Genomic DNA, 21940 nt, shown 5'->3' on the forward strand with positions numbered 1-21940 from the left:
AGTAAACACACATCATCGTCACTTGATTTTAAATTGCTCATTTAAATGTTGTTTAAGCTTAGTTTCTTGTAGCTTCCTCTGACAAAACTGAGGCGGAAGAGCACATAGCCATTAGCCAAAGCCTGCATTGCAAAATACGCAAAACATGAGACTTTCTGGGTAAAAAATAAAACCCTTCAAAAACTTTACATGTGGCGTACAACTGAGCCAGCATTGTTTTAGCCCATTTTTTTTACCTTAAACTTGATTAGTTGCGCTTATAAACTGTACCCATAGCCTAGCTTCTCCTTGCGCATCCTGTTTGAAGGAGCAACGTACATGGAAATCACTGGAAGCTATTACCACTACCAGTGCCAAGCAAAACCCAACTCCAAAAATATAAAAATATTCCTTTAAGTTGAAGTAATGCAAAAATAAAGTTGTATGATTTTGGCAAAATTAGCTTTAACCAAACAAAAACCACTCTCACTAAAATAACAGTATTGGAGTAGTCCAAAAGAAATGCTATAGTGCAGAAAGTAAAAGCGAACCAGTCCAGTATAAAATAACCTATACTGTTATCTACTTAGCTAACAGTATTTTGCTGTCAGCTATACTGTCTGTTTGCTGGTGCTAGCTACTGTTAGGCACTAGTTTTCTGTAGCATTATTATTGTTAATGGTTTAAAAAAAGGCTGTTTTGCTTTTACTAGTTTAAGTTTTTGTTACAAGAAAATTTGCTTTTTTTTCTTCAGAAAGCTACAGTAGCTACTGCTTTCATGTTAGCCTGGAGCTAGCTTGGAACAAATCTAGATGTGAGGCAATGCTGACACTCACAAGACATATGTAGTGTGGCTTACCACATTAACCACATCTCATTTTATGTCTTCTGTGTATCTGTAACACTGTCACATCACAGTTTGTAGTTTTACATCCCAAGTTTCTAGACATTTCCCTACTAAAGCCACTTATGCTAAATAAGGTTAAGCTATTTGTACATTAGCCTCAATGGTGCTTTTATGCATGACCAGGCTAAAGAACAGCAGCCCAGATTGCCTGGCTCTTTAAATAGATCATGTTGCAAATTAACCAACTACTTTCTAACCCTTTAGCTGAACTTGTTATCCTTTCAAGAAAGCTGCAACACACATAAGTCAGAGTGAAAGGTTTCTCTGTGTATAGAAGCCTTGTAGGTAACCATTTTCTGCTTCTTGAAAATTGCTGACAGTATTTCTTTTTTTCTTGGAAAAACAGCAGTGTAAACTGAGTGAGATGGATGTTTTTGTTTCAAGGGCAGCTTCAGTCCAGACATAAAGGATATATTGAAAATAAACAGGGGCTGAAGCTCTGAGGCAGGCAGAACTTTGCAGTCTGATTTATTGACCAGTCTTTAAGTAGATTTTTACACAAATCTTTATTCCATTTTAAGGTGAAAATGAACCCAATTCTTATGTATAACAAAATGTCTCTGATTTTGTGCTTTTACAGATACACAGTGAGATGGTGCATGCCACTCGCGATGGACCCCACCCTCTTAGACAGCCCCCCATGGGTCCGCCACCCCACCCTATGCAGGGAGCACTACCCCCAACTCCCCACTCCATGCCCCCATCCCCTTCTAGAATCCCATTTGGCCCACGGCAGGGATCCTTACCTGGCAACTCCACTATCCCACGGGAACGTCTGGCTAATGCTAACCCTCCGGCTCGCTCCATCTCACCGTGTCCCAGCGCCATCCTGGAGAGGCGGGATGTCAAGCCGGATGAGGACATGGGGGGTAAAAGCCACAGTCTCGCCAGGGGAAATGAGGGCATATATGCAGACCCATATCTGCTCCAAGAGGGAAGAATAAACATGGTGTCTGCCCATGGACCACACCCCAACCCAGGGCTTGATGGTCCAGAACACATGGGAGGATTTCACCGTGCCTCCATTCGTTCCACAGGTTCTTATGGAGGCCCTAGCCCTACAGACTCTATGGATCACCCCTCATTGTACAGGCAGAAGTCCAGAAACAGCCAGCTTCCTACTTTAGGCTCTAAGACACCTCCTCCATCCCCTCACAGGATGGCTGAAGTTCGCATGATTGACATCCATGGCGGGCCTCCTCATGGCGTCCCACCTCATGGTGTGCCCATGGAGAGAAGCTCACCTGTGCGCCAGTCCTTCAGGAAGGAGGAAGTGGGTGGGACCAAACCCCGGAGCAACATGGGATCACCTGTAGTTGCAGATCTTCAGGGTCACATCCAAGGGCCCATCCCACCTGCTGGTGACCATCAGACACGGTAAGATAGACACCTGGGGACCGTGGCATAAAAAAGGCTGGTGAGATTGTTAAAATTAGGAGTAAGATTTTGCATGGGAGCATGGACTAACTCTGCATCCCAGTTTCACCCTAACCATAAACTGCTGATTTCCAGTCCCTGGTTCTGATTCTGTTTCATCATCCATGAGTGAAGGCAAGAATAATCCTCTCTCTTATTGTCTTGAGCATCAAAATCTGCGCACAGCAGAATAGTTCACATTATTATGCATCCTTTTTGGTTTGTTTGTACAGCAAGTCCTGTTATCTGACCTTTATTTTCACAGTCCTTATCCAAACTTTGGAGCTTACAGTGTTAGTTTTTGTTGTAGGTTTAGACCCAGACATAGTCAACACCGACAGGACAGGCTAATACCTGGAGACCCTTTTAACCCACTGTATATTTTTCATTAGTCTGCAACAACTGCTCTGAAAATAAGCCCAGTGAAGAGTCTATTCCATTTGGATAATCCATCAGACATTTTGGTTTTGGGTTAAGTTTGCTCACTCTTACAGAGTGCAGAAAAACATATATAGAGAGAATAGATTAGGATGTCTGCTACTTAGCCTTACCAACTTGCTTTTATTAAAAATGGTTAAAGGACCCAAGAAAACCCAAAGAAAATATTGACCAGGCTGAACAAGAATTTAAAATGGTCCAATTAGTCTAACAGATCAGGTTGGACCACCTAGGAGGTCCTAAACCCCCCATTAGAAATGCATGGGAATCTGGGAAAAGAGTGCAGGAAATCAATAGGGGGAGAGTACTGTACTTAAAAAAATAAACTTTCTCCCAACACTCTGTCTCTCTGTGAAGAATTTCTTCATGTGAGATCTGCTGTACCGTTGGGGTTAGGCATTGTTGTTTGTGGTGTCTGTCCATTGTCTATAGTGCAGTTAAAACCTCAGCCTGTCCTCAACTGGCCCTACATCTTTCCTCAAGATAATTGATGACATCTGAGAACAAAGGTTGTTCTCTTTTCCAATCTCTAGGCGTACCAAGCAACTGAGCTAGGGTCCACTTTCACCCATGTGGTGTTTGGCCATCTTAAGGCTGTTTAGTTTTAAGAATTGTCCTTTTATTCCCTCCTGAGCGGTGACACACTTATCAAAAAAGGTAGAAGCAATATGACACAATAACCTGAGGGTTCTTTTCTTTTCTTGACTCGTTCATCTTGCTTCCGCCAGTGGGAGTCAAGTGTTTGCTTAGCAAATAAAAACTAAATAAAGTGCTGCAACATTGTTGTAATCCTAAACAATGGATCTGAGTCAGATTATCTTAATATAATGGCAAATCAATTGCAAAAGAATTTTCACAGTGTAACCCTCATAAAATCGTCAGAAAGATTCATGGCGAGGTAATTAAAAACAACTGATTATCCTGTTACAGCCCTCCACTTTGCATTCTGAGCTGACTTTTGCTGTAGTGGCGGCTGTAATGTCCACTGTAGGCTTCAGTGTTCAAAGTAGAATTTTCTGATGTTTCTGCAGAGAGCGAATGAAGGCTATGGAGCAACAGATTGCCAGCTTGACTGGTCTTGTTCAGCATGCACTTTTAAAGGGGCCAAACTCTAGTGGCACCAAGGAGCCTCCAAGGTAAGCAATCATAGATGAGGACAGAGTGAGGCATCAGGGGAGAAGATGAAAAGTCTAGCTACAAAGCAAGAGAGAGAAAAGATTAAATACCCCAGTTATAATGGCCATATCAAACAGGCTAGACAGCATCTGATGAAGAGGAAATAAGTTTGACTGTGAATCTGATTTTGAATCAATTTGCTTCCTTAATAACTGGCCACTGTGCTGATTTACCTGGCTGCATTCAAACTCTTGGCACCTTGATCTTCTCTGTGAAGACCATATGTTAATGTTTGCTTGACAGTTAGACCAAAACATCCGTTCGTGCAGTGAATTTGTACGTTTCCATGCTATAATAAGCACTGGTGAAACTTTATAACTTCATTAACATCATCTTAACCTCTCTGGTTTGTCAGTCTTTCCCATCATACTTTGTTGTAACATGTGTGTTGATACTAATACTAACCTTAAAAGATAGTACTGCTGCAAACAAAATCCTGGCCTAAATATTATTTTTCCCTGGCTGCAGTGAGAGACCACCGAAGACGTCATCTCCAGCCCACAGTGCACACAGCTCAGGTCAGTATCACTGTAATCCTGTTCCATTTCATCACTTCTTCCCTTTTTTTCCTTGGTAAGAGATTTAGCGTCACAATGTCTTGTGCAGACAAGCCCACACATCAGTGTCAGTCAACAGTCTGCAATGAGCAGTGCTGCAGGGGAAACAAAGTCAGGCTTCTTTGCTTGTCATGGGTTCATATTTCCTAATGCTTTTCTCCCTCATACATCCAGTTTAATCGCAGATAAGAGACACGGTCCAGCAGAGCTAACAGAAGCAGCACTTCTTAAAAACAAAAAGATGCTTTCACTCTTCAGGCCTGCCAAGACTATTCCAGCAATTCAATCTCAGTGTTGTGGCCAGATCTTGACTTGATATAAAGATCTGCCACCTCAGCAGCAGCAGAAAGAAAGAAAAAGCAGCACCATTCATCCGTCTTGAGAGCTAATCTCTTGTCTTATGACAGATCAGATGTATAGCTTTCAAGGGGATTTACTTGTCATGTTATGCTTCAGTAAACCTCCAAAACATCAGAAATGCCACAGCTACATCAAATATGAGAATTTTTTTCCACCATCCCCAAAATGCTCTGTCACTGTCACCACACAGCCTGCACTTCTCTTGATGGACAACGTGTCCCTGAGGCCCCAAACACAAGCAGCAGTGTACATTGTAACCTGTACTTCAGGTCCAGGCAGCTGACAGGTAGTGTGTAAGGGCAAGAGTTTTGGGATTATGGAGACAAAAGTTTCTTCTTTTACTGCCTTAACAGAGGGTGAGTCTCTGCATAAAGAGACCTCAGAGTACAACATTCCCTGACCTATTGTGTAACAGAAAGACACGGACACAACATCTCATAATGTGCCAAATATATCTGAGGTTAAAGGGGGTAACGACAAATATTTTACCAATAAATCTTCAGTGGTGCCAAGATAAGCTGTTGAGTTTTACCAGCCTAAAATTTGAATTGGAAGTACTTCCACTTAAAAGTAGTTTCTTAGACCAATTGTTCCCAACTGTTTTTCCTTAGGGCCCTCATTTTCAAATCTGTGAAAAACTCAGGCCCCACAGGACCCACTTGGATAAATTAAACATTGAATTTGATTTATTTTACTGACAAAATCCCAACGTAATGCGCCTACTTAACCTGACACACCTGACACAGATGGATTTGTTTCACACATCCATCTGGAAAACCACTCATACACAGCGTTTAGGACAGGGCTGAGGCTTTAAAAAAAAACTCCAAGGGTGATTGGATGAACGTTCTGTCACATCTTTACGGCCAATCAGAGCAACAAAACACATGACGTGGCCGCTACCGAGAGGCAAACTCCATATAGAACTGCATAACGCAAACCTGTAGACATGTCAGTACACGTCTTTTGTCGTTTTGAAAAGAAAACAACTCAATGCTGTTCTGTGTTCTTCTTGTAATGACGAAATGTCGTCAAGTTGCGAGAAAACTTATGCTTCAGCAGCATCCACACTATTGTCTTCCGCCATATGCACCTCTTCTTGCTGCTTGCATACATCATGACTCCGCCGTGCCTGAAAGTACTGCCCCTCATCGCTGATTGGTCCTGACACTTTCTAACCGGGCCCAAACAGTTCAGATGGGAGCTTTGCAAGATGGATTTGCCAGCGAAAAACAAGGAAATGGGCATATCCATCTGCTTTGCAAGGTTAATCTTTCAGCTGAATAATACTGACTAATTTGATTTAGTAATGTCAACGTTTTTTAAAAAACATGAAAGAATAAGTAATGATTGCTAAAAAAGTTTAATTAGAAACAAAATCCAGGTTTACAGTGTAATCATGGTTTGAAAATAATATATGCATATCAAATTTAGACATCAGAGCCTTAGAGGTACACTAAGTCCTCAAGTCCACCCTTTCAAATGAGCCATATATTAGGTGTATTTTTTAAATGATGTAAATTAAAACTGGTTAGTTCACACCCCACATATACTTCAAGTCCAACCTGTGGCTTGTTCTTGCATGCCATTCCTCACTTTTTCATCCCTGTTGCCAACTCTTTCCACTATCCTCCTCTTTAATAGAGACATAATATAGTATCTTAAAAATAAATATTTGAAAACATAGATATCAAGGGAACTGATTTCTCCCACAGAAGTTCATCCCTTGTTTTGTGATGTTGGTACAAAAAGGTCATTGAAGTCAAAAACTCTAGCTGGAGTTTTGAACTGATTGTATGAAATTATTATTGCTGTCAGCCATTTAGGCACTCTCACCCAAACAACCAATAAAAGCTCCCTTGGTTACCTTGGCTACCATCACTTCTTCATCTCTGACTAAAATGCCAAAACCAGTTGACAGACATTTTAGAGGTGCAGCTAATATGAGTGCTATTACATATATGTGCTCTTTGTGCAGGAGAAATCACAGCCACAGAGAGTTCAGACAATCACTGGTAGATTGGAGGAATATAAAGCCAGAGCAGTGGAGAGAATTTATTTGCATTTATGTGCAATAAAAGTGGATATCGTAGGGTAACCCATGATTCAGTACGATACAACATTTTATGATATTAGATATAATGCATAATAGAATACACAATAAATGGCCCATGATACTTTCACAGTATATCAATTCTGCATTAATTAACATACTTTTAGATGGACAGTACTTCCTAATAGCTGAATACTGAAGAAAAAAAATACCTCACAAATCCACTTTCATCCTCCAGTTTTCTTAATCTGTACAATAAATTTACAAATAAATTAGAACTGTCAGCACTGATGCATTTATTATGGCTTGATAAGGTCCATATTTAGTGTGTGTGTGTGTGTGGGGGGGGGGGGGGGTTAAGAAATTGCATTAATAACATGCTTTAATGTTTTTTTAATGTTTTGTTATTAAGACTATATTCTGTACATATCTGGAATTTGCAAATCTCCACATTATCAACTATCTCTTTTTTGTATGCATGGTGGTGATAATTTAAATGCTATAGTGGTGAACCATGGGGATAAAAAAGAGATACACTTTATTGTCTCTTTCAAGCACTGCAACTTCTTCCTGCAGCCACATTGATTAAAAAATAAGTACGGTACACTGCTGCTCCTCAATATCTTATTTTTAGTTAATCCATAATAAGTTCCCTTTTCCCTGGTTAAGCTCAGAACATAATCTTCAACCTACTAAGCATTTCATATTTTCTTTCAAAATAAAAGCAGATTTTTATTAAAACAGGAAGTCAGTTACCCTTAATTCAACCAGGAGAGACCTTATATGAGTTTAATAATAATTTATTTTACAAATTTGAAAGAAAGAGAAATGTACAGAATCTTTGGAAATTAGACTCCATCATGATGATGTTATTTATTTGAAAGGGTAGTGAGGCAAACAGCAGGAATAGGATACCTCCCAATGGAGTCTAAACAGCAGTGGTGGTGTCGATGAGGTATGTGGGATCAGGTGAGCAACAGACCCCCTTTATGAAGATCTGGATTAGGCGCTGATGAACTGAATGTAGGTGGCTGGGGTGGAGGAGGGTTGCAGCGCCCTCACTGAAATGACAAGCTGAATGTGGAAGAGAGAATGACAGATTTAAAATATGTTGATAGCTCAAACGAGGTTGTGGTAGGATCTGATTTGTTTTGTATTTAAGAGAATGAACAACCATAATCAGCTGATCACCAGAGCGGAAAAAGAGAGAAAAAATGAAGGAAGTGATAGATATGAATGAGTGGTGACTAATGAATGTTTAGAAACAGTCTTCTTGATTGAATTTTTGCTGAGCTCCAATTCAAGATCTAAAAATCAAAATATAGATACAAGCAGTTTTAAATGTTAAGTAGAATTTTAAAATGTAACCTCCCCCTTCTGAAAGAAGAGAGATTAATAGACACAATAAACAGAGAACTGCTGTGATTAATTGCAGTTAAGCCCTAAAATAAGCATGTGGCTGAAGTTACCCTCATAATTCTAATGAAGTGCCACTGTAAGAAGTCATGAGGTCAAATAAGCTGGAACATCTGATGAGTCAAAATACTGATGTATGCCACCAATGTTTCAGTTATTGTGTTACAGAAGTTGGAAGCTTAATTGCTTTACCTGGTCATTTGACCAGGTTTGGAACAATGGTGTTGTTTTTTAGCATTTGCATATGAACTGAATAATTACTTTTCATGCATGATGTAGATAACAGTAGATAACACTCCTCATTCAGGTGGTTCCCCAGTGATGGCTCCCAAGAGAAGTGCAGCCCCATCAGACAAGGGCTCAGTTCCTCTAAAAGTCAACCTCCTGCAGTTCAGAAAGAATGTTTCCGACCTCAGGATGCAGCTCCATCAGATGAGACAGCAGCAGGTAAAACATCTTTCTCCTTGAGTGTGTTAGTATCAGCTCTGCATGCCTGCTGTATAAGGTCCATTAATGTCTTATTCCCACTGTGTTCAGCTCCAGAACCAGGAAGCACTACGAGTCCAGCTGAAGCGGGCCGAGCAGGAAATCAGCGTCAAACTTGCAGAGGCCATGCGTGGTCTGGAGGATCCTGTTCAGAGGCAGAGAGCTCTGGTAGAAGAAGACAGGCACAAGTACTTAGGTCTGGAGGAGCGTGTTCTCACTCAGCTTGGGTAAGGTTGTGCAAAAATCTACTTTCTAACTTTCGTGACAGTGTTGAATAAGTCTAAAAGAAGGCTGATTTGGTTGTTTGCATCCATTAATGGGTGCTATTGAGGGATTTTGACTCCTTTCATTAGAGAGAGGCACAAGCAAAGATGATTTAGTACACACCCATGCAGCTTCGCTCAAGGTGCTTCCATTTACACAAAATCCCCAAAAGGCTTCATTTTTATCAGCTCACCTGTGCTTTTCACTCCTAAACTCTTTGACAAGCAACGCCCTTTAAATTACAGCACGCAGGTCTATACAGGCAAGCAGTGCCTGCCTCTTAGAGACAGCAGACAGGAACAATGGATCCAACTCAGCTTCTTACTACCCTGCTCTTATTTTAATTCTCCTGCTTCTGTTTCCAACAGGGAACAGTAATTGAATCCTTTTATTTGGATGTTTACAGGCAAGGTCAAACAGCGTTGTCTTAATAAACACAACCATTGCGGCTCCTGAAGACTGAGTAATGAACAGGCGGAAGTCAGTGGATTTAGCTCTGTTAGCCTTGGTTTCCAGCCAGTTGTGAGTCAGCAAAACAAGACTGCCGGCACTTTAAATAAGGCTTTGTAATTAGGGCTGCTTGGCTTTTGGACCAGTGGGAGACTGTGGTGTGAAAACCAGCACCCTCTCAGGAGGAGAACTAAATCTATCATAGCTTATTAGGGCATATTTTGTAAGATTGTGTAACTTGGTTGCTAAATAAAAGTGCTATACTGTAATCTGTAAAAGCGGTGCTATTTCTAGACGCTTGGTTCTAATACAAGGAAGGAGCAGAGCTATATAAAGTTAAAAAAACACACATTCAATGAGTACTGATGATGGTGTTCGCTGAGCTATGTAAATAAGTATAGTAAGTAAAAGAAAATAAATAAAATAATGTATAGAACCTTTCTGAAATAAAATATTTCCTCTAGATGATTATATGATGATTATACACCAAAGGAAGTGTAGGCAGTAATTCTGCTCACTGTGTTATGTTTTTCCATATTTAAGTCTTTAGTGGGTGTCAGTTTTTTTGCAGGGCTGTGAGGCTTTCATCAGTCAGAAATCTGAGATGTAATTTTTAAGGAACAAAAAGACACAAGATTGTCTCTCTCCTCTGCTCTCTATCGGTCTGTAATAGACCTATAGGTTAGCGTGCACATTTTTAAAAGATGCTGAAGAGACTTCATGGAACATATTAGCCAACCCATGAGTTAAACTGTTATCAAGGATAGAGGCTGTGAGGGAGGATGAACAATGAAATGAAAAAACTTGAGCTGATATAGATCTGCCAACAACTTCTTCATGCATACAGCTTGATATACTTGATATACTTGATATACTACCACTGATATAAGACAATATTTAAAGCAGATATAGGCTGATACTTACAGCTCAATAGGCAGATATTTACAGCAGATATAGAACAATATTTACAGCAAATACAGGCCAGGATTATCAACTGATCGTGGCAGGTATTTACAACTGATACAGGCTAATATTCATAGCTGATAAAGGGACGTATTTATAGCTGAAAAAAGCTGGTATTCATAACTGATAAAGGCTGCTATAGGTGGGTAAACTGCTGCCTTTATTGGCTGTTTACAGCCAATAAAGGCTAATATTTTTAGCTGATATAGTTCAATATTTTCAGCTTATATTGGATGATATTTCAAGCCGATATAGGTTTGTATTATTGCTGATTTTGGCAGATACTTCGAGCTGATATAGGCCTTAATTTAAAGCTGACATGGGCCAATATTTAAAGCTGGTAAAAGCCCATAATATTGCTGATTTTGTCCCATATTTACAGCTGATAAAGGTTGTAATATACAGCTTATATAGGCCTGTATGTATCACTGAGATTGGCCAAGTTTTACAGCTGATGTAGACTGGTAGTTATAGCTTATATAGGCTGATATACGTACTGTATGTGGGTATAAGCAGCTCTTATAGGCCTGTGTTTACAGCTGATAAAGGCTCATATTTGAAGCTGTTCAAGGCAGATATTCAATGCTGATATAGGCCGATATATATACCTGATAAAGGCCTGAAAGAAAAGAGAAGGTAATAGAAATAAACACGTCATAGAAAAATATAGCAACGAATTATTGAAAAGGCTAATGTCAGTTGGGACACAGTCTAAAGTAAGAACATTCATTTTTTCTGTCAAGAAACTAAAATAAATGAAAAATGAAAGAATGTGGAATGAAACATGTTGGAATTATAAAATCTTAATGTGTAATAAAAGAGTTGTATACAGCAATTTGTAAAATATTACTGAGGAGTGTGTTCAGTTTTACAGAGAATAAAGGGATGTGCTTTAATAGGATCCATGAGGATCACATGTGGAGGCTTAACATAATAATGCATCAGTCCAATCATTTCGTCACATGCTATGGATCCTACATTGTACGTTAAAGTTGAGAAAACTGAGTTATATGAAAGAATAAGTGTAGTGTACATAATGAAACCTCATGCAGATGCTCCTTTTCTTTATTAAGGAAGGCTGCATCTTTGGCACACTTAGATTTTCATTATGCAGATTTACTACTCATTTTTATCTTAACCTCTTTTCTTCTTAGGTGAGTTAATTAAACATTAAATCTGTTTCCTTTGTCCTCAGTTGGACTTCCCCGTCATCATTTAGATTTTCCTGCAGGCCTTTGCACAGCCGGGCATTTAACACACTGCCTCTTTATTGCCTTTGCCTCTCCCTTTAGGGGAGTTCTCCAAAGAAGTGTTTCTCAAGGGTACCTGGCCACAATGAAACACCATTCTGGTCTCTCTCATGCAATCCAACTCTGAACACAATGTTATCATTCGGCACGTTCCCTGCGGAGATGCCATTTTTCTTGAGCACTTCAGTGGTTGTTTTCAATACAAGGAAGTGTGATGTTTTTTTTCTACAAAAAGCCTTTAGTTAGTGGGTAAACATTTAGTGTTTGGGGATAAGATAAAATCCAATCTAGAGTTTGTAAGTGTTAATCCCTAAATTTGTCCATGTGTTTTCTTTTTTAGGGATTATTTCTATAATAATGGTCTCAGCTTTGCCCACCAGTAATCCTATGGATAAATGATTCAGTCCTGCCCCCTGGTGTTTATACCCAGTATGTAACAGAACTGGATGTGGAGACATGTCTGTAAAGCAGGAACAAACTGTCTCCTTGCAGTGAACTATCCTGTAATGGATAAAATGTTCATTTTAAAACACATGGTAATATTTCTGCTTGTCTTTGCAGTGATCTGGAGCAGTATGTGGGCTCTTTGCAGAAAGACTCATCAACAACACACAGAGTAGTGACCCTGAAAGATGTGGAGGAGGGAGCGGTGACTCTGAGGAAAGTTGGAGAGTCTCTGGCAGGGCTCAAAGGTAAGAAAGTGAACAAATTTCTCACCTCTGGGGAAAAATGTGTCACTTTCCTTCCTACACTGTGAAAGAGTGACAAACATGGGCATGGAAGTGCAAGGATAGTTTGTTATTCGAAATGCTTGACTTATTTAGATAAGAGACTGATACTAGCCTGTTAAAATTATTGCACAAAAAGCAGCACAAAAGTGCAAAATGTTTAAAATAATTTAATATGGTCCTTCTGTTATCTATGCACATTATTTTTAATGTATGCAATGATAGGCAATATAGTCGAAATAATCATCAAAGCTCTAGATACTGACTAATCACTCAGTGTGTTGATTTTAATTATGTAGTCTTACAGGTAGATTCTATCACACTAATGCTGAGTTGATAAATTATAATATTTAATTAATTTTCCTGCCCTATCAATCAGTTAAGCAGCTTATCTGTCGAGCCGTATATGCTAGACTCATCTGTATGAAATCGTATATGAATGTGTTTCTCAAAGGCTGTACAATCTTTGAGTAAACCTATAACAGGGTCCTGCAGATCCTTGAAAAGTCTTACAAGGTCTTAAACTGGATTTAGGAAATTTAACGCCAAAAAAGTCTGAAAAACTTGTTATACCAGTGAGTGATCTTAGATTTTTTGAAGGCACCTTGACTAAGGCACGTCTTTATCCAGTCTACACCGTTTGTGAAAGTTTTCACTTTTCATCATTCTTTTTTTGCTTTGTTTAAAATCAGTCTAGCAAACCTGCTTAATTGTGTTATAATAAACATAACTACAATATATCAATTTAGAAGTGGCATTTATGCAAAAAATTGTCAAATTTGTGCATTAATCTGTTATGACACAAAAATTCTTTGTCCATATTCTTTTTTATCATATTATATTTCATGAACTGTATTAAATCAGCAAATTCTGCCTCGTCTGGTGTACCAAAATATCTTGCATGCCTAATTTTTCACCGTTTGCTGCAAAAAGTCCTATTTTTTCTCAATTCAGGTGATGAAAGGGTCTTAAACTAGATTAAAAAAACAAAAACCCTGAATAAACTATTAAAACAATTTTAAGCTAGTTATGTTGCCTATTTAAGAGCTACAGTGGGACAGAGTATTCCAGTGAGAGGTTAAGCTTGTAAACTGACTTATTTAAAGCTCCTGTGAGGAGCTTGTGTGTTGTGAGACTTCAGTGCCCCCTGTGGACTAAGCTGGACAACTTATCTCATGACCTTTACCACGAGTAACATTTTTTTTGTCTAATAACATAAAATTTCTTTATTCTAAATGCCAAACTTGGGACTTGCACTGTGAAGAAAGGCTGATTCATCAGCACATTATTGACTGCATTCCATGCTGCAGAGCTGACAGTTTGCTGACTAACTTTTCTCTCAGATGGTCATGTTCGCCTTTGCAGGTCATATAGTGGCCTCAGCATTAATTCCAGTCTGATTCATAACCAGATGTAAACTTTTCACAGGAGTTTTAAATGTTGCTTTGAGACTTTTGTACAGGAAATATAGGAATGATAAAGGCAGCTATTAAATTGGATATTTGAATCGATATGACAAATTGTATGGATGTGCAGTTCAAGGAAAATTACTCTTCCAAAGCCACTGGCAATTATTCAAATAAAATTTGAATATCCTAAGACACGGAGCAGAATGCTCTACTGAGTTTGTTCATTTGATGCTCAAAGGAAATTGCTATTGATGGGTTTATTAGCTTGAGCATTGTTTCACTAATTTGAACTTGAGGAAAAATCTGATTCCCTTGAAAATATTAAACAGATTGTTAAACTGATCATTTACATAAAAAAATGTAAAATGCATCTTCTTGTTTGAAGAAGCAAAGTTTGTTTCTCAGCAGTAATGTTAGACATTACTGATTTCTTCTTCTCTTGTTATTAATGGTGCTTATCACATATGTAGTTTTTAGATTTCCTATAGCAACCTAGCAACCATCAGGCTGTAGCACAGCATTACAATGAGAGACCAATCAAATCTATGAAAAAAAAAATTCAGTTGAGATAATAGTTGCATAATTTTTTAAAATTAATAACTGAATAATTGAAAGCCTTTGCCCATCCAAAAACACAGATTGGGGAGTAAAAAATTTTCATTTTCTCTGCCTGTGTTTCCAGGGGAATTCCCTGCCCTACAAACCAGAATGCGGGCCGTGCTCAGGGTAGAAGTGGAAGCGGTCAAGTTTTTGAAGGAGGAACCTCACAAACTGGACAGCATGCTGAAAAGGGTCAAGAGCCTGACGGACACGCTCAGCAGCCTTAGAAGGTATGAGGAAAGAGAGGGAAAATGTCACTGGAGATAAAAGTATGATTCTGAAGCAGAGTCGCTGGGGTATGGGGGCCGAGAGGGTGAGGGTGAATAGAAGATGAAAATAAAAAGCACTCTGCAGAGCTCCTCACAGGGGTCTATGACGTGGGAGATTGTATGTGATTATATGGACAGGCCGGCCTTCATCCCATCAAAGAGGCCATTCTGTGCAGACTGAGGAGTGTGTTGATGTACTTCCATCGACTTCACTGAACCGATGAGTGAATTAATTTGGTGGACGCTGCAGCGCCTCATTTCCATTTTAATATGTCACAGATACCAGATTCTCGCTTGAGTTTCTCTGATTCTGTCGATGACATGCAGTCACCCAAACTACTGATGCTGACTTCATCCTTCGTGTAAAAATGTTTTAGAGCTGTTCACATACCCCATAAAACACACTGAAAAAATATTATTCATTGGAATAAAAGGGAACTTATTGTAGTTAATTTATCGCTTGAGGAAAACAAATGGACGAAATGATGTCTTGCAGAGAAATTTACGTGAGTTGTTGCTGACTTTATCTCTGCAGTTTGTCAGTATTTGACACCAAATTATACCACCAGTAAAACAGATTTCTTTTATGTACGGTATATTGTGAAGTGAACACATTTTTTGCAGTCTTTCTGTTATTTTTTTATTGTTTTAAAAACTAGGAAGAAATATATCTGGAGATATTTTTGTGTTTTCACACTCTGCTCCACTCCTCTCTACAGAGGTGCTTCTGAGAACTCACAGAAAGGACTTGATCCCTCTGCTAATGTCCCAGTGGAAAACAGCCCTTCAGTACCAGCTCCCCCTTCAGAAGCTCTCCCAGCATCAGTGCAGCCTGACTCCACATCAGCTCCACTGGAGCCCCAGAGCTCCACAATCAGATCGGAGGTGATGCCTTCCTCCCCGGTGGTCATCCATCATGTCCAGAGCTCCCCTGTCCAAATGCAGCAGTCCCAGCAGTCTGCAGCCTTGACAGCTCAGCCCAGTCCCCCGCTCACCCCAAGCCCCAACCCCAGCAAGAGTCAAGGCCGAGAATCTCCCAAGGGGGCAGCCTCGGATCCACCAAGTCCTGCCCGTCTTAAGAAGATGCACGGGAACGGGCATGTGAGTAATGGAAACGGCACTACAAACCAGGGTCTAGTTATAGAGGAGCTCCAGAACAGCCAGGACAAGAGCAAAAACAGAGCTATGTCCATAGAGGTAGGTGTGGTCTTGATTGTGTGATATTTAACTGTCCTGTTAGAATTATCTTTTTGTTAACTTCCTCTTCATTCTAAATTTCACTCTGTAGGCTGCAGAAAAAGAATGGGAGGAGAGGAGGCAGAACATGGGTCATTATGATGGAAAGGAGTTTGAGAAAATACTGCAAGAGGCCCAGGCAAACATGATGAAGGGCATCCCCAGCCTAGAGGTGGAAGAAAACCCAGCAGCACCCACTGTGGCCACCGTAGAGCAGTCAGAAATCAAAAACAACCCTGTGGAGTCACAGTCAGGTACAAATCTAACCGCAGTTAACACACAAACAGGGGCTCCAAACACAAACAAACAGAAGCAAGAATATCTCAGGAATCAAGAATTTCTCCTCCGTATAATTCAATGCTGTATTTTTAACAGATGAGGCCCAGTCCGAGTCTCTCTCTGACAAAGCTGTCAAGAAGGGGCCTGAGAAACTACCCAAGCCTGTGTTGGAGAAACCTGCCAAACCTGCACTGGAGAGGCCCCTAAAGACTGCCACCAAGCCAGCACCCACTGACAGTTTTAACAAGCAGGTGTCTGAAAAGGCCAGCAAGTCTCCACCACCTCCTCCTCCAAGGAAGACCTTCCACAGCTCAAGCTCAGGCATGACCACAACACGATCCGGTGAGGTGGTCTACACAAACAGGAAGGAGTCTGTCTCAGCCCAGGTTGGTTCGATTAATGATTTACAGTGCTCACATAGCAGTTGCAGCTTAAGTCACTATTCAAACTCCTCTGACCTTTCTTGGTTTTCAATTTATTACAAACATAAAGTTTGTTTTTGTCTGCCGTCCAAAACTTTTAATAACAGTGGAGATCTTTTTGCTTTTCAGCAGTTTACAAAAGCCTGACCTCTGATATATTGTAATAAGTACTGCGAGTTGATCAAAAAAATGAATCAAGTTAATCACATCACTATCCTGTGATTAATCATGATTAGTCACAGCGTTTCTTTAGTTTTAATAAATTTTTAGATTTTTAGTACAAGTATAGTTTTTAAATGAAGAAATATTAAAGTAGAGTTTTTAAACTTATTTGTGGTTTGTAAATCAGAGTGTCTTAATTCACTGAGCAATAATATTTATACACTGTAAGACCAGCAGATGAACACATCAGGTACTAAATAACTTGTGCTGTAAAGTGAATGATCAGGTGTGCTGTTACCCCGAGGTAGCTGAAGTTGCTGAATCATGTCCAGGCGTCTCTTGTCAGTGTAATACATGTAGCTCAGGCCAGCTGCTTCACTTTAGTTGCCTTTTTATCTGTCATACAGTTCATGGATTCTTGTGACAGTAGTTCTCATAGGTGTTCTGTTTTACTGGTCATCCGAGGCGACCCAGATGATGTCCATGGTCTGCAGTCTCTGGTGACCCATTAGCGATCCCGTTAGTTAGCTTCGATGTTGTCGTTTTGGGGACAAATCCAGGTCTGTTGGACTGCGCCGGTGTAGCTTGGCGTTTTGGCTTGATCCCGTGTTGTTGTTAGCGTCTTTGCTAAGATAAGCAGAGATGTGCTTTTCCCGGAGGTGGTTCTTCAGACTCGTTGTGCGTAAAGACAGTTCATCACTGCAGTACTGTTGTTTTTATCCAGACTTCCATTAGTCAGTGTTTTAAATCCAAATTTGCCGTGAAGCAGACCTGGGTCTGTCTCCTCACTCATCACTGCTGGCTGTGTTTGACCCGCCTGCAATCTTTTCACCATAGGGACGTAAACATCCACACAGGAGGGCCACGGGAGCAAGTTGTGGTCAAACTTAGTCATATGTGTAAATTGTGTTATTATTTTTGTAACGTGTAAAGCTTTCCAGATTAATCACAAGCGTTAACACATTAATATTGACAGGCCTAATTGTAATATATTATGTTGCAAAGACAAATCTATAGAAAAGACCAGCTGTAAGTATGGTATCCCATGCTATGCTGATTGCCTCTTAGCTCACACCAACCTTCTACCAGAAGCTCAAAACAAGAGTCAATAGCAAGAGCAAAATGAGCTGATTAGCATTGGCAGAGAACATTTGGTACATGTTAAAAGTGAAATAAACAGAATTTTCGACAGTACATGATGTATTGCCATGGAGCTTTGTTAACAACAAAAAAAGCGATTAACCAAACACGGATTTCCTTACCCTTTGTGCAAAGTGTAGATTTGAGTATTGGCTGACAGCTCTTCATATAATAGTGCCATCAAGCATACACTTAGTTTCATTGAAAGAGTATTGGCTTTTTGAGTGCTGGAAGCCTTGTAGTTATGTCACCATGTCTATGTCTTTGTTTGCATGTCATTCTCCACTTTCTCTCGCTGGTTTCTAATTCCTGGCATAAAGCCATAAAGGTCCAAAAAAATTATCTCTCCATTTACCCTTTAAACTCATGCTAGCACTGCTTTTTTGTCATCAATTCACCTTGAAATCATTAGATTTTGTAAGGTGTTAGTAACTTGTACATTTCGGTCAGTGCAATGACCAGAGAATTTGCACGTAATTCAAACCAGATAATGACTGATTATATTTCCCTCATAAAATGTCATCAGGAAGGTGAAGAGGAAGCACCACCTCCCTCTCCCCAAAAGCCCACCAAGGTTCCACCAGAGACCAAGCCTAAGCCAGCAACCCCTCCACCCGTCACTTCCTCTGTTAGCAGAGAAGAAGAGGATGAAGGGGACAAGATCATGGCGGAGCTTCAGGTTAGATGCATTCATACACTCAAGCACCTACACACATACAGAGCCTATCTAAGAATAAATCAGAGGTGTAATTTCTGCTAGAGTTTTGCTGATTTCTGCATTTCTGGAGTGGGTGACCTTTTCTGTCTTCTAATTTCTTCTTTCTTGGTTGACTTTCTGATATCTGATCATTGGATTTGATTGTGATTATGGATCTAACTTTTGGGGTTTTCAGCTTTGGTGAAGGTAAAGGCACTTAAACTTATTCCCTCCTCAAAACCCTGGTCCCCCATTCCCCCTCACTTTTTTCCCACTCTTCAGGTTTTCCAGAAGTGCACAGTTAAGGATGTAGGGGTGAAAAATTTGGTAGAGCCCACCACTCGAATTGAACCCCAAATCAGAGAACTAAGACCAGGGGCTTTAATGTCCCTCAAAGAGAAAAAGGTAAAATATGCATCGCCGTGCAGCCACCCAGCTAACTGCCTGCCTCTGCCAACTGTCTGAAACAATCAATGGCTGTGTCTTAACCCTTAAACAACCTCTGCACCCTTGCTTTGGCTCGAGAGAAACCTGTAACAGCTGCCTCCAAAAAGCTCCTTTCCTTGCTGCCTCAGTTTCCTTCCCTCTTGTGATTCTGCTGGATATCACAACTTGAATATTTCAGGATTAAGTCTGCATAAAATGAAGCCTCTGAAAAGATGCTGTGTCTTTTGTGTGTCTGGACCAGACAATGATGTGTTCTGCAGCTGATTTAGTTTTTTCTTTGTCTTTTTCTCCGAACCAATAAAGACCTGGGCATTGTATTGTACAGGCAATTCAATCGTCTTCTGTCTTTCTTTATTAACCCATCTTCATACAAAATCAACAAGAATCATTTCCTGAATGATTGACAATTGAAAAAAACATAAATAGAACATGTGATAGACACCTGTTTTTGCAGACTTGGTTCACTAGAGGTCAGTATGGCCACTTTGCATGCAACCCTCCAACTTGTATTTTTCTGAAGAATCACCTTTCTCTTTCTTTTGTCTTTGCACAACTTTACTTGAGTTTGCTTTCCCAGCTTTACACCTTAAATAACCAGCACAACCCTGTAGTAATACTTCACATTAAAGCTAATCAATGTACACCTTTAATATGTCAACCAGTGTGATCACGGTGATAGGTGTGGTCTAATGTAAGAATCAGCTCAGGTAAAGTTTGACAGATATTAGTTTAAGGAGTAAACTAGTATTTACTTAAAAGAAAATATTTTCTGCCAGGATGAGAATATTGCAAATTCAGTAATGACACAAAGTCTAAAGTATTTATTTGAAGTGAAGGTGGTTTGAGACATTATTTGCACGATGTTAGCTGTGCTTCCTGTGTAAAAAGTACAGGAAACAGGATGTAATGAGGTTAAAATATCTTTTGAAAGTAAAATGCTAGGAAAAAAAGGTTGAAACCAGTCAAGTTAACAAAGAAAAATGACTTTAAATAGAATTAAGCCATCACTATTTGGTTGATTTTGCCATAATTACAGCTGCTTATCTTCTTAGCTTTAAAAAATAATATTTTATAGTCTTACTAGCACAAATTTTAAGAATAGCCTTTAAAATCTCAGAGCAGCTCATACACTAGTTATCAATAACATCATGACCACCTGTTTAGTCTAATGCAATCCAATACAGTGGCTCCCACAAAAATTCCTATTTAAAAAGCTTCTATATTTTCAGGGGGGTTTTACATGGCTACAAGTGATTTCTTAACCTTAACCTATGTGAGTGCATTTAATTGAAAGGTGTTACTATTTTTCTGCTTCTCTTATATATGCTTGTGAAGTGGGAACAATATAAGAAGCCCTTTTCAATTTAACACAGTCCAGTATATCAGCGCTAACCACCATGACTTTATTAAGAAATGTTAAAGCAAAAGTATCACTTTTCTTGTCAGCATGAAGCGAGGCCCTGTTTTACAAGATATTTGTGTCATATCGGTAAATATTCACCCCTTTCCATGCAAGTAAAAGTCATTGCTAAAAGCAATTATTCACAAACAAGGGCACATTTACAGTGGGCTGAAACTGGTCTGTTGAGGCTTGGTGGTAACTCCTGCGCAGTATACCAGTGTTGTAGACCATGTTCTGGTCTTGTATAGAGAGCATTTTTACTTGGTCTTGTCTCTGTCACAGACTGGCCAGACCAGGGATTTCCCATCCACTGAGGTGCTATTCTTCAGTGTTAGTAATGTGATAATAAGGAAAAGCCCTTGCTAAAACAATAAATTCTTCAATTCATGTGTAATTTGACAACTCCTCCCCCCTGATGGTTTTGTTCAGGCTTGGTATATAATGTCATTTTCAGTTGAACTTTTCCTGATTAATTGATGCTGTAATTTAACTTAAAACAGCTGCTGTTAGGGCACTGGTTGTTATCCTTCATTGAAAATCTATTCTAGTGCCTTCTGTGTCAGACACCTGCAAAAACTCAGATCTTAACAAAGCAGTCCATCTTATTCCTAGTCATAAAAACCTCTTAACATTTAGTTTATACCTCATTCACCTGACAAATCTAGATAAGCATCTAATTTTCATTTACAACAATTCTGGACTTGTCAGAGGCTTTTTAATACATACAGGGATTTATTTTTTAGTTAGCTGAACAAATTTGCTAAGATTGATTTTTGCATTGTAGTGCTTTGAAAACAGAGTTGCAGGCACCTTGTTTTTTGCTGTCAAATTTATTTTAAAGCAGACTAAAATTAAAGAGAGAGTGTTCTTTTACAGTTCAAACGTGTGATGATTTTCTTTATTGATTTTCATGGTGTCAGTCTTGTCTGGGTCTTGGTCTCGTCTGGGTCTTGGTCTCAACCCCCAGATGTCTTGTCTTGTCTTAGTCTCTGTGCCCTCTTGTCTCGGGCATCTCTTGGTCTCGGATAGTGTGTCTTGACTACAACACTACAGTATATGTAAGAAATATTACGCACAACCTGTCCAGTGATCAGGACAGTAATCCTGTTTTGTATGATTAAAAAAAAAAAAAAAAAAAAAAAAAAAAAAGAATCTACAAAACAAAACAACATTATGCCAAATACTTGCCTCAATAAATGCCCAGGCCAAACAGCGGCCTACCCCCAGCTTTTTTGGCACACCCTCAGAACCCACTGAAAACAGCTCTGGAACCCACTTTTGGATTCCAACCCACCAGTTGAGAACCACTTTCCTAAATAGTGAAATTCATGACATTTTTTAATCTAAGTTTTCCAAATTCATACTTAAGACGAAGCAGAAAGTGGGAGTGATTATTGCCTAATTCTTGGAGCCACTAATGGTTCAGTCATTCTT

At 39.5% G+C, this 21940-nt stretch overlaps 1 protein-coding gene across 16 annotated transcripts in view; it reads left to right on the forward strand.

Moving 5' to 3' along the window:
• si:ch211-285f17.1 (sickle tail protein) overlaps window positions 1-21940 on the forward strand; it is a 207596-nt gene that overhangs the window by 180336 nt on the left and 5320 nt on the right. For 14 of the 16 annotated variants that reach the window (XM_041814795.1, XM_041814797.1, XM_041814790.1 and 11 more), the window contains 12 exons: window positions 1467-2263; window positions 3772-3876; window positions 4385-4434; window positions 8610-8749; window positions 8840-9015; window positions 12277-12407; window positions 14535-14682; window positions 15441-15918; window positions 16010-16211; window positions 16333-16622; window positions 18487-18639; window positions 18940-19062. In XM_041814795.1, the coding sequence (XP_041670729.1) occupies window positions 1467-2263; window positions 3772-3876; window positions 4385-4434; window positions 8610-8749; window positions 8840-9015; window positions 12277-12407; window positions 14535-14682; window positions 15441-15918; window positions 16010-16211; window positions 16333-16622; window positions 18487-18639; window positions 18940-19062 (2793 nt within the window). The remainder of the gene's footprint in view (window positions 1-1466; window positions 2264-3771; window positions 3877-4384; window positions 4435-8609; window positions 8750-8839; window positions 9016-12276; window positions 12408-14534; window positions 14683-15440; window positions 15919-16009; window positions 16212-16332; window positions 16623-18486; window positions 18640-18939; window positions 19063-21940) is intronic. The other 2 variants (XM_041814794.1, XM_041814793.1) reach the window with 2 other exon arrangements.

This window comes from Cheilinus undulatus, linkage group 19, assembly GCF_018320785.1.
Source record: "Cheilinus undulatus linkage group 19, ASM1832078v1, whole genome shotgun sequence".
Lineage (NCBI taxonomy): Eukaryota > Metazoa > Chordata > Actinopteri > Labriformes > Labridae > Cheilinus > Cheilinus undulatus.